The following is an 18,658-nucleotide window of genomic DNA, read 5'->3' on the forward strand; positions in this document are numbered from 1 at the left end:
CTAACAGCCACATAGGACATGGGCAGATGTTTTCTGGAGTCAGGTTACAGGGATAATACAGGGAACATGTTTTTAATGAATAGAAACCAAACATAATGCCAAACAATTCATAGTCAAAGAGAGACACAAAGTGCTGGAGTAACTCAACGGGATCAGGCAACATCTCTGGAGAAAAAGGATGGGTGAAGTTTCGGGTCGGGACCCTTTTTCAGACATGCAGTATAGAATGCCGAACAAGATACCTCATCTAAGCCACTGTGTCCCCATTTGCTAAGTCTGGCCCATATTCCTCTAAATCCTTTTGAAAAGGATGTACCTATCCATGTACCTATCCAAAAGTATTTTAAATGTTGTTATAGTACCTGCCTCGACCACTTCCTTTGGCAGTTCATTGCATATATCCACCACCCTCTGTGTGAAAAAAATCATAAGGTTCTTTTAAAATCATTCCTCTCTAATCTTAAAACTATGCCCTCTAATTCTTGATTTTTCTAGCCTGAAAAAAATACTTTTTGCATCTACCCTAAGTATTCCCCTCATGATTTTGTACACCTCAATAAGATCACCTGCGCTCCAAGGAATAAAATCCTCGTCTGCCCAATCTCCCCCTATGGTCCAGGCACTTAAATCCTGGCAATATCATTGTAAATGTTCTCACCTTAACGTAATCTTTCTTAGAGCAGGGTGACCAAAACTGCAAGTGCGGCCTCATCAATGTCTTGTACAGCAATAACACAACATCCCAATTTATGGACTCAATTCCCTGACTGTTGAAGGCCAGCGTGCCGAAACCCCCGTAATGCAAGCCACAGTTCCTGCCCTTCTTCTTGCCCTTCAACTTTCAGACCGTCTGCTGGCTTCATTCATTACTGTGGATCTGGCGAGATAGCACAGTGGTGATTAAATACAGTATGTATTTGTGACCCCTAGCCTGGCTCTTTATCATCGTTATCTATATTATACTGCCTGCCACTCTCTGTGCAATAACATGTTTTGGGGGAATGACAGATTAAAATGTATAAATCTGCACTAAAATTGCCACAAATTGCAAATAAATAGATATGTGTTCTCGGGCCATTTAAATCACAATATCTATTTCTTCCATTGCTAAAGGTGGTGTGTGAGATTGGAACTGTTATCACTCTGGCCCAGTGATAATGAAATACATAATGTGCCACAATCAATCACAAATCTTATGTTGTTTGCTTTAAAAGCAAAACCCCGAAGACAGGGGAAAATACCAATAGCTGAACGGATGATTAATCCCTTGCTGCGAGTGCTGCGCTGATGTAATAGCGGAAAGATGTTCCTCTACCCTTGTTTACTGTGTCAGTTCATCACACGGACATCACTGATGATCATACACCCCCAACTCCATCAAAATGATCATCGCTGCTCTGCCTATTTTAACCCGCAATGATTGCCCTCATTAGCAGTTACAGCCGGCGCTTTCTGCTATTTGCGGAATGAATCTGTAAATGAATGACTACAACTTCCAGTTTGCATTGCAACTCTTGCTCCAATGCACCTGGCGCTGATGGAAATGGACCTGGTATTAAATGAAGCCCTGTTTTAAAAAAATAAAACACATTATTTGCATCCTCTGAGAAAGCTAAAACGCAAGGAGAATTAGCGGGCAGATGGTATATATGGAGCACTCGCTGGAGCAAAAGCAGATCCAAAGCAAACAGCAGGCGGGGATGAAGTGGATGGCAATTTCGACAGCTGACAGCGTCAGGGTTGAGCGCGATGCTTGCTGGGGGCTGTAGTGCGTCTCCAGCCGCCTACAACATGACGTACGGCGAATCGGACTACAGCTCCCGGCGGGCGTAGCGTGTCAGCGCAGTTGGATTTGGCTTTAAATCGCCCTGTGTAAACGGGAGCAGGAGCGGGCAGAGAGAGAGCAGAGCTGCTCCGGATTCAGTCTGTCCCCGCACCCAATGTAGACCTGTCTTTTTTTTTTTTTTTTTGTGTGTGTGCAAAGTCAGGCCAAGCTTTGGTGTCATCTGTTGTATTGCATCGATTAGAATCGATTGGCTTGGAAAAATCGCCCGGGTTGGAGAGCGATTAAAGATGGGAAACCGTGGGATGGAGGAGCTGATTCCTCTGATCAATCGGATGCAAGATGCTTTCGCTCAGATCGGACAGAATGCCAACCTGGACCTGCCCCAGATTGGGGTGGTCGGTGGGCAAAGCGCCGGCAAAAGCTCAGTCCTGGAAAATTTCGTCGGGAAGTAAGTCTATTGCATGCATTTTGCAATTATTGGCCAGATTTAAAAAAAAAAGTCTATAGTTTCCTTAAATAGCGGAAACAGCAGGGAAAAAAAACCCCCCAATGGGTCGGTTCCATCGTTGCAAACGTGTGCTGTGAATCCGAATTCTGCCCATTTTATATGAGAATGCGGTGGGCAACGAGGAAACCGAAACCCTCTTCACGCCCGTTTTGTACAAATTCAACAGGGTTCAATACAGCAAAATATTTTTAAATGATTTTAAATCAAGTTCTGCACCGAGAGCTATAAATATATACATTTTAAATTCCGTCATCACAACCTCAGCAGGATGCCAGAGGTAGCCAAATGCATTGATGCCGCCAACTGATTTCTGCCCAAAGGGTTGAATTCTGTACAGCTGGTTGGGCTCGGGGTGTTTTTTTTATCCAGGGTCGGGGCTTGAATTGCCTCGGTACCGGGTAGATCGCTGCGGGTCTGTCAATGCACCAATCTCCCAGTTTGTCTGCATTGGCCGGATCCTCCACCAGCGCCTGTGTTATTGTGCGGAGGATGCAATGTGTGACCTTTAGAAGCGATGCAGCCCCGGCTTCTGCACCTACATTCCTCATCTTTGCAGCGTTCGCCTCTTTATTATTGACATCTCAGGGCACCTGTGTGCAGTGAAATCTCAGCTGGTCGCAGGTGAAATTGATTTTCTCTTTTGGAGGCAAGGGTGGGTTGAGAGTGATCTCCCGACTTGCCATCCATCACTGGTGGGATTTGTTTGTAGGGTTCCTCTCCCACCCCGCCCCCCGCCCATAGCCCACACATCACAACCTCGCCCATCGCCTGCCACCGGCGAGACTGCAAACACATTCGCGTTTAGAATGAAAACCCACAACCTGTCACAGCGGCAACATGGAGTACAGCAGAGGCTGGGTGTTATGAAATCGCACCGTTTCACATTGAGGGATGTCAAATGCTGCTGATTTGACCTCGATATGAAAAGAAGAGCGTTTGGAGTGGGAGAAACAGGCCCTTCAGCCACTCGCACCTGTGCCAACCAAGATGCCCGTCTCAGCTCATCCCATTTACCCATGTATGTTTGGCTCATATCCCTCCAAACCTGACCCATTCCTCTACCAATGGCTTTAACAACTTGTTTGCCAAGCTGACCTTAAAGGTCAATGTTACTCCTTTTAGGATTTTTTGTGTCCCCCCCCAGCATGTTAAATGGATTTGATTCCAGATTGTTTAATCACCCTGTATACTGACAATGGGGCAGTACAATTCTCACTTGCTGTAGCCTAACCAGCCTGTTAATGCAATAAAATACAGACGAATAAATAATTAATGATATAATAAATTAGTAATAGGAATACCAGGTATCCATAATAGTGCAGCAACGAAGTTGGCCGTGCAACCAAAGACACAATCCATAGAGCATGGGTTCCATTATTGCCATTGCTCTACACACAACAATGGATGGAGGAAGGTCAGAACTCCTGACCCTGTGTTGCAATATAACATTGCTCTGCCCCAGAGATTGGAGGTCAACAATGTGGTTTGTGCTCTAGTGAAAGTACTGAGGGAGACGCAAGAGACTGCAGATGCTGGAATCTTCAGCAAAACGCAAAGTGCTGGAGGAACTCCATGAGTCAGGCAGCTTCTGTGGACGGATGACGTTTTGGGTTGGGACCTTTCTTCAGACTGTAGTAGGGGAGGAGGGAGGTGGAAAAGAGGTGGGGTCAGGAGAAAGCCTGGCAAGCGATAGGTGGATAGAGGTGAGGGGGTGATTGGCAGGTCAGTTTAGTTTATTGTCGCGTGTACCGAGGTACAGTGAACTGCTTATGTTGCGTGCTATCCAGGAAGATGGATGGAGTAAGTGGCAAAGTTCACAGGTGAAAAGGAGCAAATGATGTTGGGGAAGGAAAGATGAGGAGGAGTGTAATGTAAGGCATGAAGGAGGAATGAGGGTGGGAGGGGAAAGAGGGGGATAAAAGGGGGATTGAAGAAGATCATACAGAGGGAGGAAAAAAGAACGGTGGTGGGAGAAATGTGTGTGTGTGTGCGAGGGTAGGGGAGGGAAGGGGAAAGAGTGTGGTATTATTTGAAATTGGAGAATTCAATGTTCGTACTGTTGGGTTGTAAGCTGCTAAGTGAAATGCAAGGTGCTGTTCTGTAGTGGTGCAGGTGCAGCCTTTCAAGTGAGAGGGCAACGTTGGGCTCCACAGGCAATAACTAATCCCCTGGCACCATGAACTGGAGCAGGAAGACCCTCTTGCTGGTGGCCTGGCTGGTTCATTTATTGTGTAAATCACTGGAAACAGATGATCTGATCTCTCATTGCCGTTTGTTGGACCTGTTGGCTGCTGTGGCTTCTGGACCCAACAGTGACTACTCTTGAAAATGTCAGGTTTAGGTTGACTAGGCTGTCTCTGAGAAGCTCTAAATAATTGTAGATGCTGTCTTGGCCTGGAATGAATGGGCGTTCTCATATCTGGCATCACAAGTAGACAAGGTGGTGAAGGAAGCTTTTTGACTCACTGGGCTTCATCAGTCAGGGAATTGAGTATTAAAAACTGGGACATCATATTGGAGTTGTATGTGGTGAGGCTGCATTTGGAGTATTCTGTTCAGTTTTAGACACCTTGCTGTTGGAAAGATGTTTATTTAGCTGGAAAGAGCGCAGAGCAGTTTTTTAGGAAGCTTTACAACATTCTTAAGGGGTTGGACAGGCTAGATGCAGGAAGATTATTCCCGATGTTGGGGAAGTCCAGAACTAGGGGTCACAGTTTAAGGATAAGAGGGAAGTCTTTTAGGAGCAAGATGAGAAAATCATTTTTTTACACAGAGAGTGGTGAATCTGTGGAATTCTCTGCCACAGAAGGTAGTTGTGGCCATTTCATTGTCTATATTTAAGAGGGAGTTAGATGTGGCCCTTGTGGCTAAATGGATCGGGGGGTATGGAGAGAAGGCAGGGATGGAATAGTGAGTTGGATAATCAGCCATGATCATATTGAATGGCGGTGCAGGCTCGAAGGGCCGAATGGCCTACTCCTGCACCTATTTTCTATGTTTCTATGTTGCTAAGACTCAATGGCCTGAACTGTAGGGAGAGATTGGCTGGCTAGGACTTTTTTTCCCTTGGAGCACAGGAGGCTGAGGAATGATCATATAGACATGTATAGAATCATGAGGGGGAGTGGGGCCTTCTTCTTTTCATGTCCATCTTGTTACAAATGTTGGCCTCGCTATCATCGTCCATCCTGAAAAAGCTTCTGGCGACAATCAGTGGAAGCCATCACTTGTCGCAGTAGATGATGGTAACAGAATTAGCTCGGGATACTTCCTGTTTCCAGCCCTGCGACTTGGACGCCTCTGCTATGGGGCCAGGGGAAATGGGGCGAATGCAGTCTTTTTCCAATCGAGAGCTAGGAGACATAATTTTAAGGTGTGAGGTGAACATGAGGGGCATCTTTTTCACTCAGAGTGGTAGGTTTATAATGTTCAAGAAGGAACTGCAGATAGAAACATAGAAAATAGGTGCAGGAGTAGGCCCTTCAAGCCTGCATCGCCATTCAATATGATCATGGCTGATCATCCAACTCGGTATCCTGTACCTGCCCTCTCTCCATACCCCCTGATCCCTTTAGCCACAAGGGCCACATCTAACTCCCTCTTTAATATAGCCGATGAACTGGCCTCAACTTCCTTCTGTGGCAGAGAATTCCACAGATTCACCACTGTCTTTGTGAAAAAAGTTTTTCTCATCTTGGTCCTAAAAGACTTCCCCCTTATCCTTAAATTGTGACCCCTTGTTCTGGACTTCCCCAACATCGGGAACAATCTTCCTACATCTAGCCTGCCCCACCCCTTAGGAATTTTGTACGTTTCTATAAGATCCCCCCTCAATCTCCTAAATTCTAGCGAGTACAAGCCGAGTCTATCCCGTCTTTCTTCATATGAAAGTCCTGACATCCCAGGAATCAGTCTGGTGGAAAATCGAAGGTCGGGCCGAAACGTTGCCTATTTCCTTCGCTCCATAGATGCTGCCGTACCCACTGAGTTTCTCCAGCAAATTTGTCTATGGTAGGTTTATATTAATGCCCTGCCAGATGAAGTACTGTAGTTCAGCCAGGCCTAATAAACCATTTTAAAGCAACATGTTTTTGTTTGGGGGAAAAACACAGGCAAATGGTGGCATCTTGGTCGGCACAGACAAATTGAGATGAAGGGCTAGTGTCCGTGCTGCATGACTGTGTCGATGCCTGTTTCACATGGTTCTTTCTGTTATTAAAGAACAGATTTTTGTTCATCCACGTTGCTTGCAGTATACACCGCTAAAGCAACATTTTCTCTTGTCGTTCAATAATTCTCCTCTTTTACTTGCAATTTATTATGAATTGAGTCTGGACAAGAAGGCTTTTGTTTGACATGAATATATTAGACTCTGATCAGACCACTGCCCATGTCTGCAATAGTCCCAACAGAACGCAATCAACAGTGGAATTGTATTCTAATACACGCTGTTTGCATCTCTGCCCTCGTTAGTACGGTGTAAGGGCAGCTGTCAGTAACGCAAACTGGTTCTGCTCTTTGGACCAGGAGGAATCGGCTGAAGAAGAGATCTCACCCAACCTTGGCTTTTTTTTGAGATGTAATTTTTTTTAAAAGTGGGATTGAGTCCCTCAGTCTTGCTTCCCGGATTCAATATGATATTTTACTGAGGTTCACTTCACCTCAGCACCACTCTCTTGCTCCAAGCCCATATTGAGTGATTTAGACTGAATAGACTCGGCTTGTACATGCTGGAATTCAGTAGATTGAGGGGGGATCTTAGAGAAACTTACATAATTCTTAAGGGGTTGGACAGGCTAGATGCAGGAAGATTATTCCCGATGTTGGGGAAGTCCAGAACTAGGGGTCACAGTTTAAGGATAAGAGGGAAGTCTTTTAGGACCGAGATGAGAAAATCATTTTTTTACACAGAGAGTGGTGAATCTGTGGAATTCTCTGCCACAGAAGGTAGTTGAGGCCAGTTCATTGGCTATATTTAAGAGGGAGTTAGATGTGGCCCGTGTGGCTAAAGGGATCAGGGGGTATGGAGAGAAGGCAGGTACAGGATACTGGGTTGGATGATCAGCCATGATCATATCGAATGGCCTACTCCTGCACCTATTTTCTATGTTTCTATGATTTGATTAATACTTCATATTGACAGTCAACAGCTCCCTTTGAGATGGACCGAGCTGAGCAATCTTGTACAATGTGAAGTTTGCTCCCACATTTCACAGGCGTGCGGGTTTGCATGTTAGTGGCTTTTGCAAATCGTCCTGAGTGTGTGAGGAATGGATGGGAAAGTGAGGTGACATAAAACTAATGTGAGGGGGTGATCGCTGGTGGCAGGGTCCAAAGGGCCAGTTTCTCTGCTGTATCTTTCAATTCACGCCAGCACAGACACTGGGATTTGTTTGCGCTTCATTGCTGTGTGCAAAACAAGATCACAAAGGAGACATACCATGGCTGTATTCTGTATGAAGCACATACAGCTGAGGGAATCATACAGAAGAAAGAAATCAGTGGGTAGGCGATGGGAGACGAGAGACGTGCAAATTTGCCAACATGAGAAATGAACAAATTCCATTCACAAGGTATCTATTTAAGAGAAAGTCTCCAGAAATTCTTAAGATCTTTAGTGTGTTGATAAGTATGGATTCTCAAAGGTTATGAGGCGAAGGCAGGAGAGTGGGGTTGGGAGGGAGGGATAGACCAGCTATGATTGAATGGTGAAGTAGACTTGATGGGCCGAGCGGCCTAATTCTGCCCCTATCCCTTATGACCTCAAAGGCAGACCAAAATCAGATTCAAATAAGAAAGTAGCCCAAGTAATGAAAGATTGCTGGAGATGGGCAGAGAATTCTCAAGAGGCAATTCAAGATCATGAGTTCCTGATGGGTGGAGGGTGGGCAAGAGGTGGAAAAAACATGGAAACATAGAAAATAGGTGCAGGAGGAGGCCATTCGGCCCTTCGAGCCAGCACCACCCTTCATTGTGATCATGGCTGATCATCCCCTATCAATAACCCGTGCCTGCCTTCTCTCCATATCCCTTTAATCAACTAGCCCCTAGAGCTCTATCCAACTCTCTCTTAAATCCATCAAAAAAATGCAGTGAATTGCACTAATTCCATCAGAACTAAGCCAATGGCTTCATCATTACCCAACATGATGCACAGCTGTTTGACATGCTGTGTGGTCCCTCAGTGTAGTTTGATACATATCCATCACTTTTTAATGTGCCATTTTATTTCTGCTGTGACCTTTTCATGTTTTGATTGAACAAACAGTGATGTCTGACGTGTATCTGCATTAATTCTCGAGGCTGAAGGCACTATTCTTAAATTCAAAACAAGCTGCCGAGCAGCATTGGAGGCTGAGACCTGTAGCAACGTATCCTCAAACACTGAGGAAGGAGATGGGCTGGAGATTCAACTTGCTGGTGGCACTGTGTCGCAGCTAGAGGAGCTGCTGCCTCACCGTGCCAGCATCTTGACTTCATATACGTGTAGGAAGGAACTGCTGATGCTGGTTTACCCCGAAAGATAGACACAAAACGCTGGAGTAACTCAGCGGGACAGGCAGCATCTCTGGAGAGAAGGAATGGGTGACGTTTCGTGTAGAGATCTGAAAAGTCACTCATCCTTATTTTCTAGAGATGCTGCCTGTCCCGCTGAGTTAGTTCAGCTTCTTGTGTCTAACTGGAGTTCAATACTTGCCTGCATTGCTGTACGTGTGAGACTTGCACATTCCCCCTGTGACTTTGTGTGCGTTTCTCCTGGGTGTTCCAGATTTCTTGCGCATCCCAAAGAAGTGTGTTTGTAGTTAATTGGAATCTGCATATTGCTACTATTGTGTAGATGAGCTGTGGGATTGGGGAGAATCTGCTGCAGGAAAAATTAACCTTGCACTGAATTGGTCACCTTGTATTATGGTTATTAATTTGTTGTATTACTGATCGCTATATATTAATCTGGATGTGATTGTGGGTACAGGCCAGTTAAACCACAGCGTTGTCCCTTGGCCGGAAGATATCACAATTAAACACTCGTGAATGGGGTTGATCTGTAAACTGCCATAGGTTTGAGGGGCTGAATGGTCTCTTTAGAGGCTGTAAGGACAATGGTGAGTGATTTGAGGTGCGTTGGCCGTTTATGCTTTTGAAATATGTTTGCAGATCTGTAACCAAGCTGCAGCGGAGATCTCTTGAGACTTGGTTTAATTGGAGCAAGTAGACTCCAACTGTGTAATTATGGTCATAAATCCATTGTGTAGTTTGCACCAAGTGCTTCGAGGTGGCATTAATTTTTGCATAACCACGTGTACAGCCTAGACAGACGGTGCAAGGGTATAAGTTGAGAGAATGATCGCTCCATGATATTAGAAGAAGCTATAGAATTGCGACTACTAGAAGACATTTGGACGGAGATGTGGATAGGAAGGGTTTAGAGGGATATGGGCCAAATGCAGGCAAATGGGACTAGCCCACTACTGCAAGTTGGTTGGCACAGGCAAGGTGGGCTGAAGGGCCTGTTTCTGTGCTGCGCAGCTCTCTGACTCTATTTTGTATTCCCGTACTCCCCCTAATTATTATTGAACTACATGAAAGTTGTGAAGTTAGTCATTGAATACACTCTGGGCTGATGATCACATAGAGGTTCTTTATTTGTCTCCTCCCCTCTCCTGTCCAAATTATCATTGAAATGTGAGGGGGGAAATTCAGCCTGCACACAGCATGGTTCACAAAGACCTGTCCCAACAGTGCGATAGTCCCCTATGATCACTTAATAACATGTGTCACAGTACAGCTGCCACCTCATTGCCAGAGACCTGGCTCAATCCTAACCATATGTGCTGTCTGTGTGGAGTTTGATGTATTCCCTGTGACTGCATAGGTTTCCTGACCATAGGTGCTCTGATTCCCTTCCACATGCCAAAGACATGGATTTCCAGCTTAATTGACCTCTAAAGTCCCACATAGAGTGCAGGGAGTGGATGCTTAAGTGGGATGTGTGGAACTAGTGTGAATGGCCAGTGAGGACTTGGTGGGCTGAAGGGCCTGTTTCCATACTGTATCCCTGAGCTAAACTAACGAGTCAAATACAAATCAATTGGGTCCAGCTTAGATATGTCATCTTGGCTGGCATGGGCATGGTGGGCTGAAGGATAGACTGAAAGTGCTGGAGTAACTCAGCGGGTCAGACAGCATCTCTGGAGAAAAAGGAAGGGTGACGTTTCGGCTTGGGACCCTTCATCAAATATTTTGGGTTCTGACTGAAAACGTCACTCACCAGAGATGTTGCTTGGCCTGCTGAGTCTCCAGCACTTTGTGTCTATCTTTGGTATAAACCAGCATCGGCAGTTCTTTGTTCCTCCATCGTGGCCTGAAGGGCCTGTTTCTGTGTTGCATGACTCTATGATTCTATTAATTCACATTTTGGTTTGAGGTCAGATTCTTTTCAATATCAATAATAGACGATGTGAATTTTAATAAGATCAGGCGTTATGAATCATCGGTGGAAGTAAAACACACATGAGACTGGGTGTTGCATTGCCTGCTGCTGGTTTATTGTATAGAAGGAGAGGATGGTGCACTAACGCAGAGTGGTGGGTGGGAGGTACACGGTCTACAGCATGACGAGCCATGCAACTGGTGTATCGCTATATGGGGACCCGGCCACTACAATGTACGGCCAGCAATATCTGCCCTTCATCATTGCTCTGCATTCCCTGACCTTCCAGGTTCTTTGAATTAGACACATTGGCCATTCTCTTTGGTACCGTATGCCTGTGTTAGCCTACACTGTTTTTATTTATTTTATTTATGGATCTTATTTGAAATTAGTCAAAGCTTTTCAGATTTGGTGTTATGGACACTAATGTAGGATCGTGGTCGGCATGGACGAGTTGGGCCGAAGGGCCTGTTTCCGTGTTGAATGACTTGACTATACGCTGTGACACAGCCACCACACATCTCCATGAGATGGACTGAGCTACATACAGTTGCATGGTCGGTCTCGTACACTGGGGAGTTATGGCTGTTTGAGACCCCTCAGTCATTCAGCGAGAGACTGGTTGGTAACTCTTGGTTTCCGCCTTGGGTAACTGTAGGTCTCCACTTCATGTTGCTGCCTGACTCCCAGTATCTTTAAACCCCCCACAGTCCAAAAATCTGTCTTGACCTTCAAGGGTTCAAATGTGTGATGTTTTTTTTTTTTTTTTTCTTTCTTTTTTTCTTCTTCTCTTCTCTTGCTTTGGGATGTGGCTCCTCACTGTAGTTTGATACGTATAAATTATTAATAAAGAGCTATTTTGTTTTTATTTTGACCTTTTCATATTTTCGTTGAGCCAGTGATGTCAGGCGTGCATGTGACCGGGAGGCTGAAGGCATTCTCCTTAACTTCCAAACAAGCCACATTCAAATCTAGCAACTATACGAAAATAGACACAAAATGCTGGAGTAACTCAGCGGGACAGGCAGCATCTCTGGAGAGAAGGAACGGGAGACCCGAAACGTCACCCATTCCTTCTCTCCAGAGATGCTGCCTGTCCCGCTGAGTTACTCCAGCATTTTGTATCTATCTCTGGTTTAAACCGTTTCTTCCTACTCAAATCTAGCAAATCTAGATCTTGCTTTAAGTAGTACGTCAATTACCATGGTGGGATTTGAACACTTTGTTCGCCCTGATTATTAACTGGCTTTACTAGCACAGTTTTCATTCCGTGGCAGTAGTTTGGGATGAAAGGAGATTTGTTTGCACCTGGACCCGAAGGTTCTGGTGGCAAATGAGATCCAGGCTGATCCTGCAGCACCTGTGACAAGTGGGGGAGTTGGGGATGTGGTGGAGTCCTGCCATTGCTTCTGATGCAGTGAAGCCCTTAATTCAAAGTGCTCCACATTGTCCCACCTTAGTTTATTATTAGGCTTATTATCGTCAGGTGTACCAAGGTACAATTAAAAGCTTTGTCATATGAAGAAGAAAGACTGGATAGACTCGGCTTGTACTCGCTAGAATTTAGAAGATTGAGGGGGGATCTTATAGAAACTTACAAAATTCTTAAGGGGTTGGACAGGCTAGATGCAGGAAGATTGTTCCCGATGTTGGGGAAGTCCAGAACAAGGGGTCACAGTTTAAGGATAAAGGGGAAATTCTTTAGGACCGAGATGAAAAAAACATTTTTCACACATAGAGTGGTGAATCTCTGGAATTCTCTGCCACAGAAGGTAGTTGAGGCCAGTGCATTGGCTATATTTAAGAGGGAGTTAGATGTGGCCCTTGTGGCTAAAGGGATCAGGGGGTATCGAGAGAAGGCAGGTACAGGATACTGAGTTGGGTGATCAGCCATGATCATATTGAATGGCGATGCAAGCTCGAAGGGCCGAATGGCCTACTCCTGCACCTATTTTCTATGTTTCTATCTTGCATGCTGTCCAGTGAGATCTGATTATACTAGACATAAATACAATCTGGTCAAATGCAGATAGAGCCAAGAGGAAGATGGATTGCAGAATATAGTTCTGGGCATTGTGCCACGTCAGTTATATGGACAAAACTCAATGTTTGCAATGCGGTAAAGGTGAATTAGACACTCCCCTAGTTTATGGAAGGACTGATCAGAAACCTGATAGCAGGAAAAGCTGTTCCTGAGTCCGGTGGTGTGCGCTTTCAAAGCTTCTATTTGTTTTTTTAGTTGCTCGATGGGAATGGGGAGAAGTAGGAATGACAGGGCTGAGAGCCAACCTGTGGAGTAAGAATTCCTTTGGCCGTAGATGTCACCATTTAACCCTCTTGTAGACCTAGACTTGCAGGGGCATCAGAGTCAACGGCTCCAGTCCAGAACACCACATCAGAACTGGAAAAGGGAGAAGACTGGCATGTTTATGTTGCAGCTTCTGGCATTTTGTCCGCCCATGCTCTCCCCGGATGCAGTCTGTTGGCAGGCCTGTCTTGCTGCTAAAGCGTAAGAAATTAATTGTCCTGGTGCCGGTAAATATGACAATTAAACACTCTTGACTCTAAATCCAGTGAGTTCCTTCAGCGTTTTGTTTTGCTCAAGATTTGCGCATCTGCAGTTCTTTGTGTTCCTAGGGTTGAGTTCTGCTCTCCATGGCTGCTGGAGTAGGTTTTCCAAAGCCGTTCACATCAGTTAAATGATTAGTGAACTGATTGAGACGTGCGAAAGGACTGTTGCAGCAACTGCGTCATTCGCGACTGCCCGAGCTGTGAACAAACATGGTGTTGGTGGAATTGGGGACACTAGTTCCTGTGAATTTTATTTTCACTGTTAAAATTAAAAAGGCTAATTTCATATCACATTTTAATTAAAAAAATAACTCCTCTGGAAAAATGGAAAAATATATAATCTTGGCCCAAATATTTTCCATTGAGGTTGAAATGTGTGCACTTTCCTTTAAAATGTGTACATTTTGCTCCATAATATTTTTTTTAAAGATCAAATAGAAAGTGGGATAGATTGATTTTAATTGAAATGAGGGAGGGTGGAGAGCAGAAAGGAAATGCCTGTTTTTTTTTTTAGTCGAGATAAAATATTTTAATTGGGGGAAGGAAATGTCAAGTGCAGACGATAAGTGCGGCCGAGTTGATTTGTGAAGTGGAGTGTCATCATATTTGCTGCATTCCCAAGTGCTGTCTCCATGATGGGGCTGAGAGATGAGTTGGTGACTGAGCCCGAGTTGTCTTAAGATCACTGAGGCTCTGTGGGGCTGGGCATGTCTTGGACAAGTCAGTAAATACGCTTTCATAATGGGGACAGACATTGCTTCCAGTCTGTGAGACAGTGTCACTGTCTGACAAATAGCTGTTGATTCATTCAAAGCTGTTTGTTTCTGGTGTGTATCGCATTGCTGGGGTTTAACCCTCCTTTGAGGTGTTCTTGTCAGATTCCCTCTGCCATAGAGACATACAGCTTTGGAAAGAGGCCCTTTGGCCCAGCTTGTCTATGCTGGCCATGCCTGTTGTGATGATTGTGATTGGCTGGAGTTGGTTGACCACTATCATGCTGTCACCATTCATCCCTTGGCTTGTAGTCAACGCAGTGCTGGAGGAAATCAGTGGGTCAGGCAGCATCAGTGGAGGGAATGGGCAGATGACACAATGGGATGGGACCATTCTTCAAAGTGATGGAATAAGGGGAAAGGAAGCTGGGGGGAAAGACAGAGGCGGAGTGGGGCAAAGCCTGCCAAGTGATGGGTGAATACAGGTGAGGGGGGGGGGGGGGTTTATTAGGCAGATGGGTGGAGTAAGTGACAAAGATTAGAGGTGAAATGGAGACAAAAGGGTAGAAGATAAGGAGAAGCAAAGATCCTATAGCGGATCTTTGAGGAGAAGTGAAATGTAAAGCTGGAGGGAGGGATGTGGGTGGAAGGAAAGGAGAGAAAAGGTGTGATAGTCTACTCTTGCTTTCTAGGCCATTCTTGGCTGTCTTGTTTTCTGTATTGAATGACACTGTCTTGGGAGTATTTCAGTGTAGGTAATATTTGTGTGGTGTTGGTTTATTACAGTTGCATGTACAGAAATGCAGTCCATAGAAGGAGTAGCTGCATAGGGCTTGAAGACATGAGATCTTGCATTGTCGTTGTTCCTTGAGTACAATGGTGGCAAGATGTTTAGAATTTCAGTGACTGTAAAATAGTTTGTGATGTCTTTGGGTTCTGAGCACAATGTAAATGCAAAGTCTTCCTTTGATCGTCACTTTGTTTACTGACACTATATTTTGGATGGCCAAGGGTGGCACAGTGGTAGAGTTGCTACCTCGTAGTCCCTGAGACCCAGGTTCCACACTGACTCTGTGTGGAGTTTGCACGTTCTCCTTGTGACTGCGTGGGTCTTCTCCGGGTCCTCTGGTTTCCTCCCACACTCCAAAGACGTGCGGTTTTGTAGGTTAATTGGCTTCTGTTAATTGTCCCTAGTGTGTAGGGTAGAACTAGTGTACGGGTGATCGCTGGTCGGCATGGACTCTGTGGGCAGAAGGGCCTATTTCCACTGTATCTCTAAAGGTGAGCCAGAAGATGACCTGTACTATTTGATCCCCCACAATGGTCTTGATAGTGTGTGTGTGTATGCAAGGATTAATCTATAGCTGCAACCTAGGTAAAGATGCATTTAACAGTGAATGGGATGTTCGATGCCCTTGTTATCTGGACTCCAATATTAGATCCCCTGTTGTGTATATTCCAATTTTACTTAGTTTTGATGTATTCAGCAAGGTTATACATCGAGACCAGCTGTCACTGTGTAGACTCCACCTGCCGCCTGGCGTGAAGCCATTCAGTTGAGCTAATTACAACATGTCACTGGTCTTCTGGGAAATTCTTGGCTGTTTTGTTTCCTGCATTGAACGGCACTCTGCCTTGGGAGTGTAGGTAACACTGGTGTTGGCTTATTGTTGTCACGTGTACCAAGAGTTTTTATTTACCTGCTAACAAAATCATAGTGTACATGAGTACAATCAAGCATTTGCAGGTAGTGCAAAGAGAAACATACCAGAGTGCGGAATGTAGCGTTACAGCGTTAGTTACAGAGAAAGTGCTGACCGAATAAAAAGTGCAAGATCCGCATCAAGGTAGGCTGGCAGATCAGGACCATACCCTGGTCATGCTGAGGGCCTTTCTTGGCCGTAGCTCCAATGATGTTGGTCCAGAACAAATTGTTGGCGATATTTGCACCTCAGGATTTGACGCTCTTGACCATTTCCACTTCAGCCCCATCGCTGAGTGGGGGATGTACTCCACATTGCTTCCTGGTGTCTACAACCTGCTCCTTGGTCTTGTTGACATTGAGGCAGAGGTTGTTGTCTTGATACCATGTCTCTAAGCTTTCTATCTCATTCCTGCCTTCCAGACACAATGTTCACTTGATCTATGCCCCTCTGTCTAGTACACTCAATGTCACCCCTCAGCCTCCTATGCTCCAAAGAGATTTTTCTTGTGATTCCAGCATCTGTAGTATCTGTGGAGAATACATATTCTGCCCAGATCCATTTTTTGGTTTCAGACCAGGTCATTGAAACATGATGGATGAAGGATTGGCTTTGGGAAGAATAATTTATTAGAATGTGAAATATATTAGTATTCCGACACGGATATGGCCCAATGAACCTGACCACCTGAGGTTTATTGCTCAGCAGTTACCTGGCGATGGGCATCTAAGTTGTCATGTACAGGCACATCATCAGGCCCTTTCATTGATCTGAACAGCACACGGAGGAGGCAATTCAGCTGAATTGGCTTCCGACCACTTTCTGAAAGGGTGTCTGCCCCATTAAATCACAGCAGGGAAGTGGGCCTTTTGGGGCACATTGCCCACGATGACCAAATTGGCATTTGGGGTTGGTCCCATTTGGCCATTGCCCTCTAAACCTTTCCTATCCCTACGTCTGCCCAAAATCCAGTTCATTTCATGCGTTTGCCTTTTCTGTTATGCATTTGTCCTATTTTCTTATTGAAAGTTCAAGCCTCTGCCTACCCGTGGCATCCAACTTCACTGCCTCAGCAAAGCTCTCTTCACTTTCCACCCTGGCTCGTTTGTTGACGATCTTCAATCTATGTATCACTTAATTTTCAATATTTGAATCCACTGACACATTAATTTCTTCCCCAAAATTAAATGTGAATTTGCTGAGCTTTTGATTGCTTTGATGCAGTTCTGTCTCTGTTGTGCTGTGATGTCTCTTGCCGTGGTGTCTGTATGTGTATCTCCCCATGGGTCTGTCTCTCTCTTTTCCTCTTGCCCTCCTTTATCAGCTGCATGTTGTTTGAGTAACGAGCCTGCAGCCAGGGCCAGCAGCGCAACACCTTTCCTGCCCTGTGACTTGTTGGCTGTTCTATCTGCCCCATAGACACCGTCCACATTAACTCTTGGCCATAGATTTTTAAAAAAAGGATGATGTCAGTTGACAGAAATCATCAGAAAGCTACCTAGGGCTCGGAGCGAACCTTATCAACACTGAGCAGAGGTAATCACCAGCATGGGGTTGAAAAAGAGGATTTGAGTTAACTTTGCCTTCAGCAGTCTTGCTCAGGAGGGCAAAAAAAATTCTTCACAGCCAGATTCCGAAGTTTATATTGTTCTGCAATGTCGGAAATTCTGACAAAAACGCAAGCAACCAGGACTGCTTTCTTTTAACACAAAATGTACCAGATGGCCTCAAGACTGACATCAGATTTGAATCTGAGCCATGTTTGGATATTTTTGGTCAAATAATTGAGTATCTATCTGTGAGTCCCTCTGTAATGTTGCTAGCATGCAGTTACACGGGGGAAAGGCTGTGATTAGAATGTCTTTCATTCCCAACCCAGCAGTGGTGTCTGGAACAATGTATCTTGGTCATGACACCATGCGCACTCAATACTTAAATACAATCTGAGATACTGTAGGGAAGTGGGGAGGATGCTATTGTGTATTTAAAGCAGGGCAGAGATATGGAGAGTTTAACATATTTTTTTTACATTAGCTTTCTGCTTCATTAGCATGGTTAATATTTATTGCCCGTCTCTCGTTGCTCGAGAATGTGGCAGCGGCTGCTATCACCTTGCTCCTGATAGACGCAAAATGCTGGAGTAACTCAGCGGGACGGGCAGCGCCTCTGGAGAGAAGGGATGGGTTACGTTTCGGATCGAGATCCTTCGTCCCTGTGGCTATCAAACTTGTACAACTCCTCCCCCTTCTGTCGTGGGGTAGACCGAGACTGACACCCCTCCCCCTCTCCAATCTCTGCACATCCCCAGTCCTTTCCACTCATGACTTTAATTTCAGATTAATTTCCCCCCTGGGATAAATAAAGTTGTATCGTGTCATGTGCTGTACATGCTGTACAAGGATTTGAGTGTAGGAGCAGGGAGGTTCTACTGCAGTTGTACAGGGTCTTGGTGAGACCACACCTGGAGTATTGCGTACAGTTTTCGTCTCCTAATCTGAGGAAAGACATTCTTGCCATAGAGGGAGTATAGAGAAGGTTCACCAGACTGCTTCCTGGGATGTCAGGACTTTCTTATGAAGAAAGACTGGATAGACTCGGTTTGTACTCGCTAGAATTTAGAAGGTTGAGGGGGGATCTTATGGAAACGTACAAAATTCTTAAGGGGTTGGACAGGCTAGATGCAGGAAGATTGTTCCCGATGTTGGGGAAGTCCAGAACAAGGGGTCACAGTTTAAGGATAAAGGGGAAACCTTTTGGGACTGAGATGAGGAAACTTTTTTCACACAGAGAGTGGTGAATCTCTGGAATTCTCTGCCGCAGAAGGTAGTTGAGGCCAGTTCATTGGCTATATTTAAGAGGGAGTTAGATATGGCCCTTGTGGCTAAAGGGATCAGGGGGTATGGAGAGAAGGCAGGTACGGGATACTGAGTTGGATGATCAGCCGTG

General features: G+C 45.2%; 1 protein-coding gene across 1 annotated transcript in view; it reads left to right on the forward strand.

Moving 5' to 3' along the window:
* The first annotated feature begins 1,841 nt into the window (after window positions 1-1,841).
* LOC129711798 (dynamin-1) overlaps window positions 1,842-18,658 on the forward strand; it is a 136,448-nt gene continuing 119,631 nt past the window's right edge. Inside the window, exon 1 of the mRNA XM_055659733.1 lies at window positions 1,842-2,234. Coding sequence (XP_055515708.1) covers window positions 2,074-2,234 — 161 coding nt within the window. The 5' untranslated portion in view covers window positions 1,842-2,073. The remainder of the gene's footprint in view (window positions 2,235-18,658) is intronic.

Source organism: Leucoraja erinacea, chromosome 31 (genome assembly GCF_028641065.1).
Source record: "Leucoraja erinacea ecotype New England chromosome 31, Leri_hhj_1, whole genome shotgun sequence".
Classification (NCBI taxonomy): domain Eukaryota; kingdom Metazoa; phylum Chordata; class Chondrichthyes; order Rajiformes; family Rajidae; genus Leucoraja; species Leucoraja erinaceus.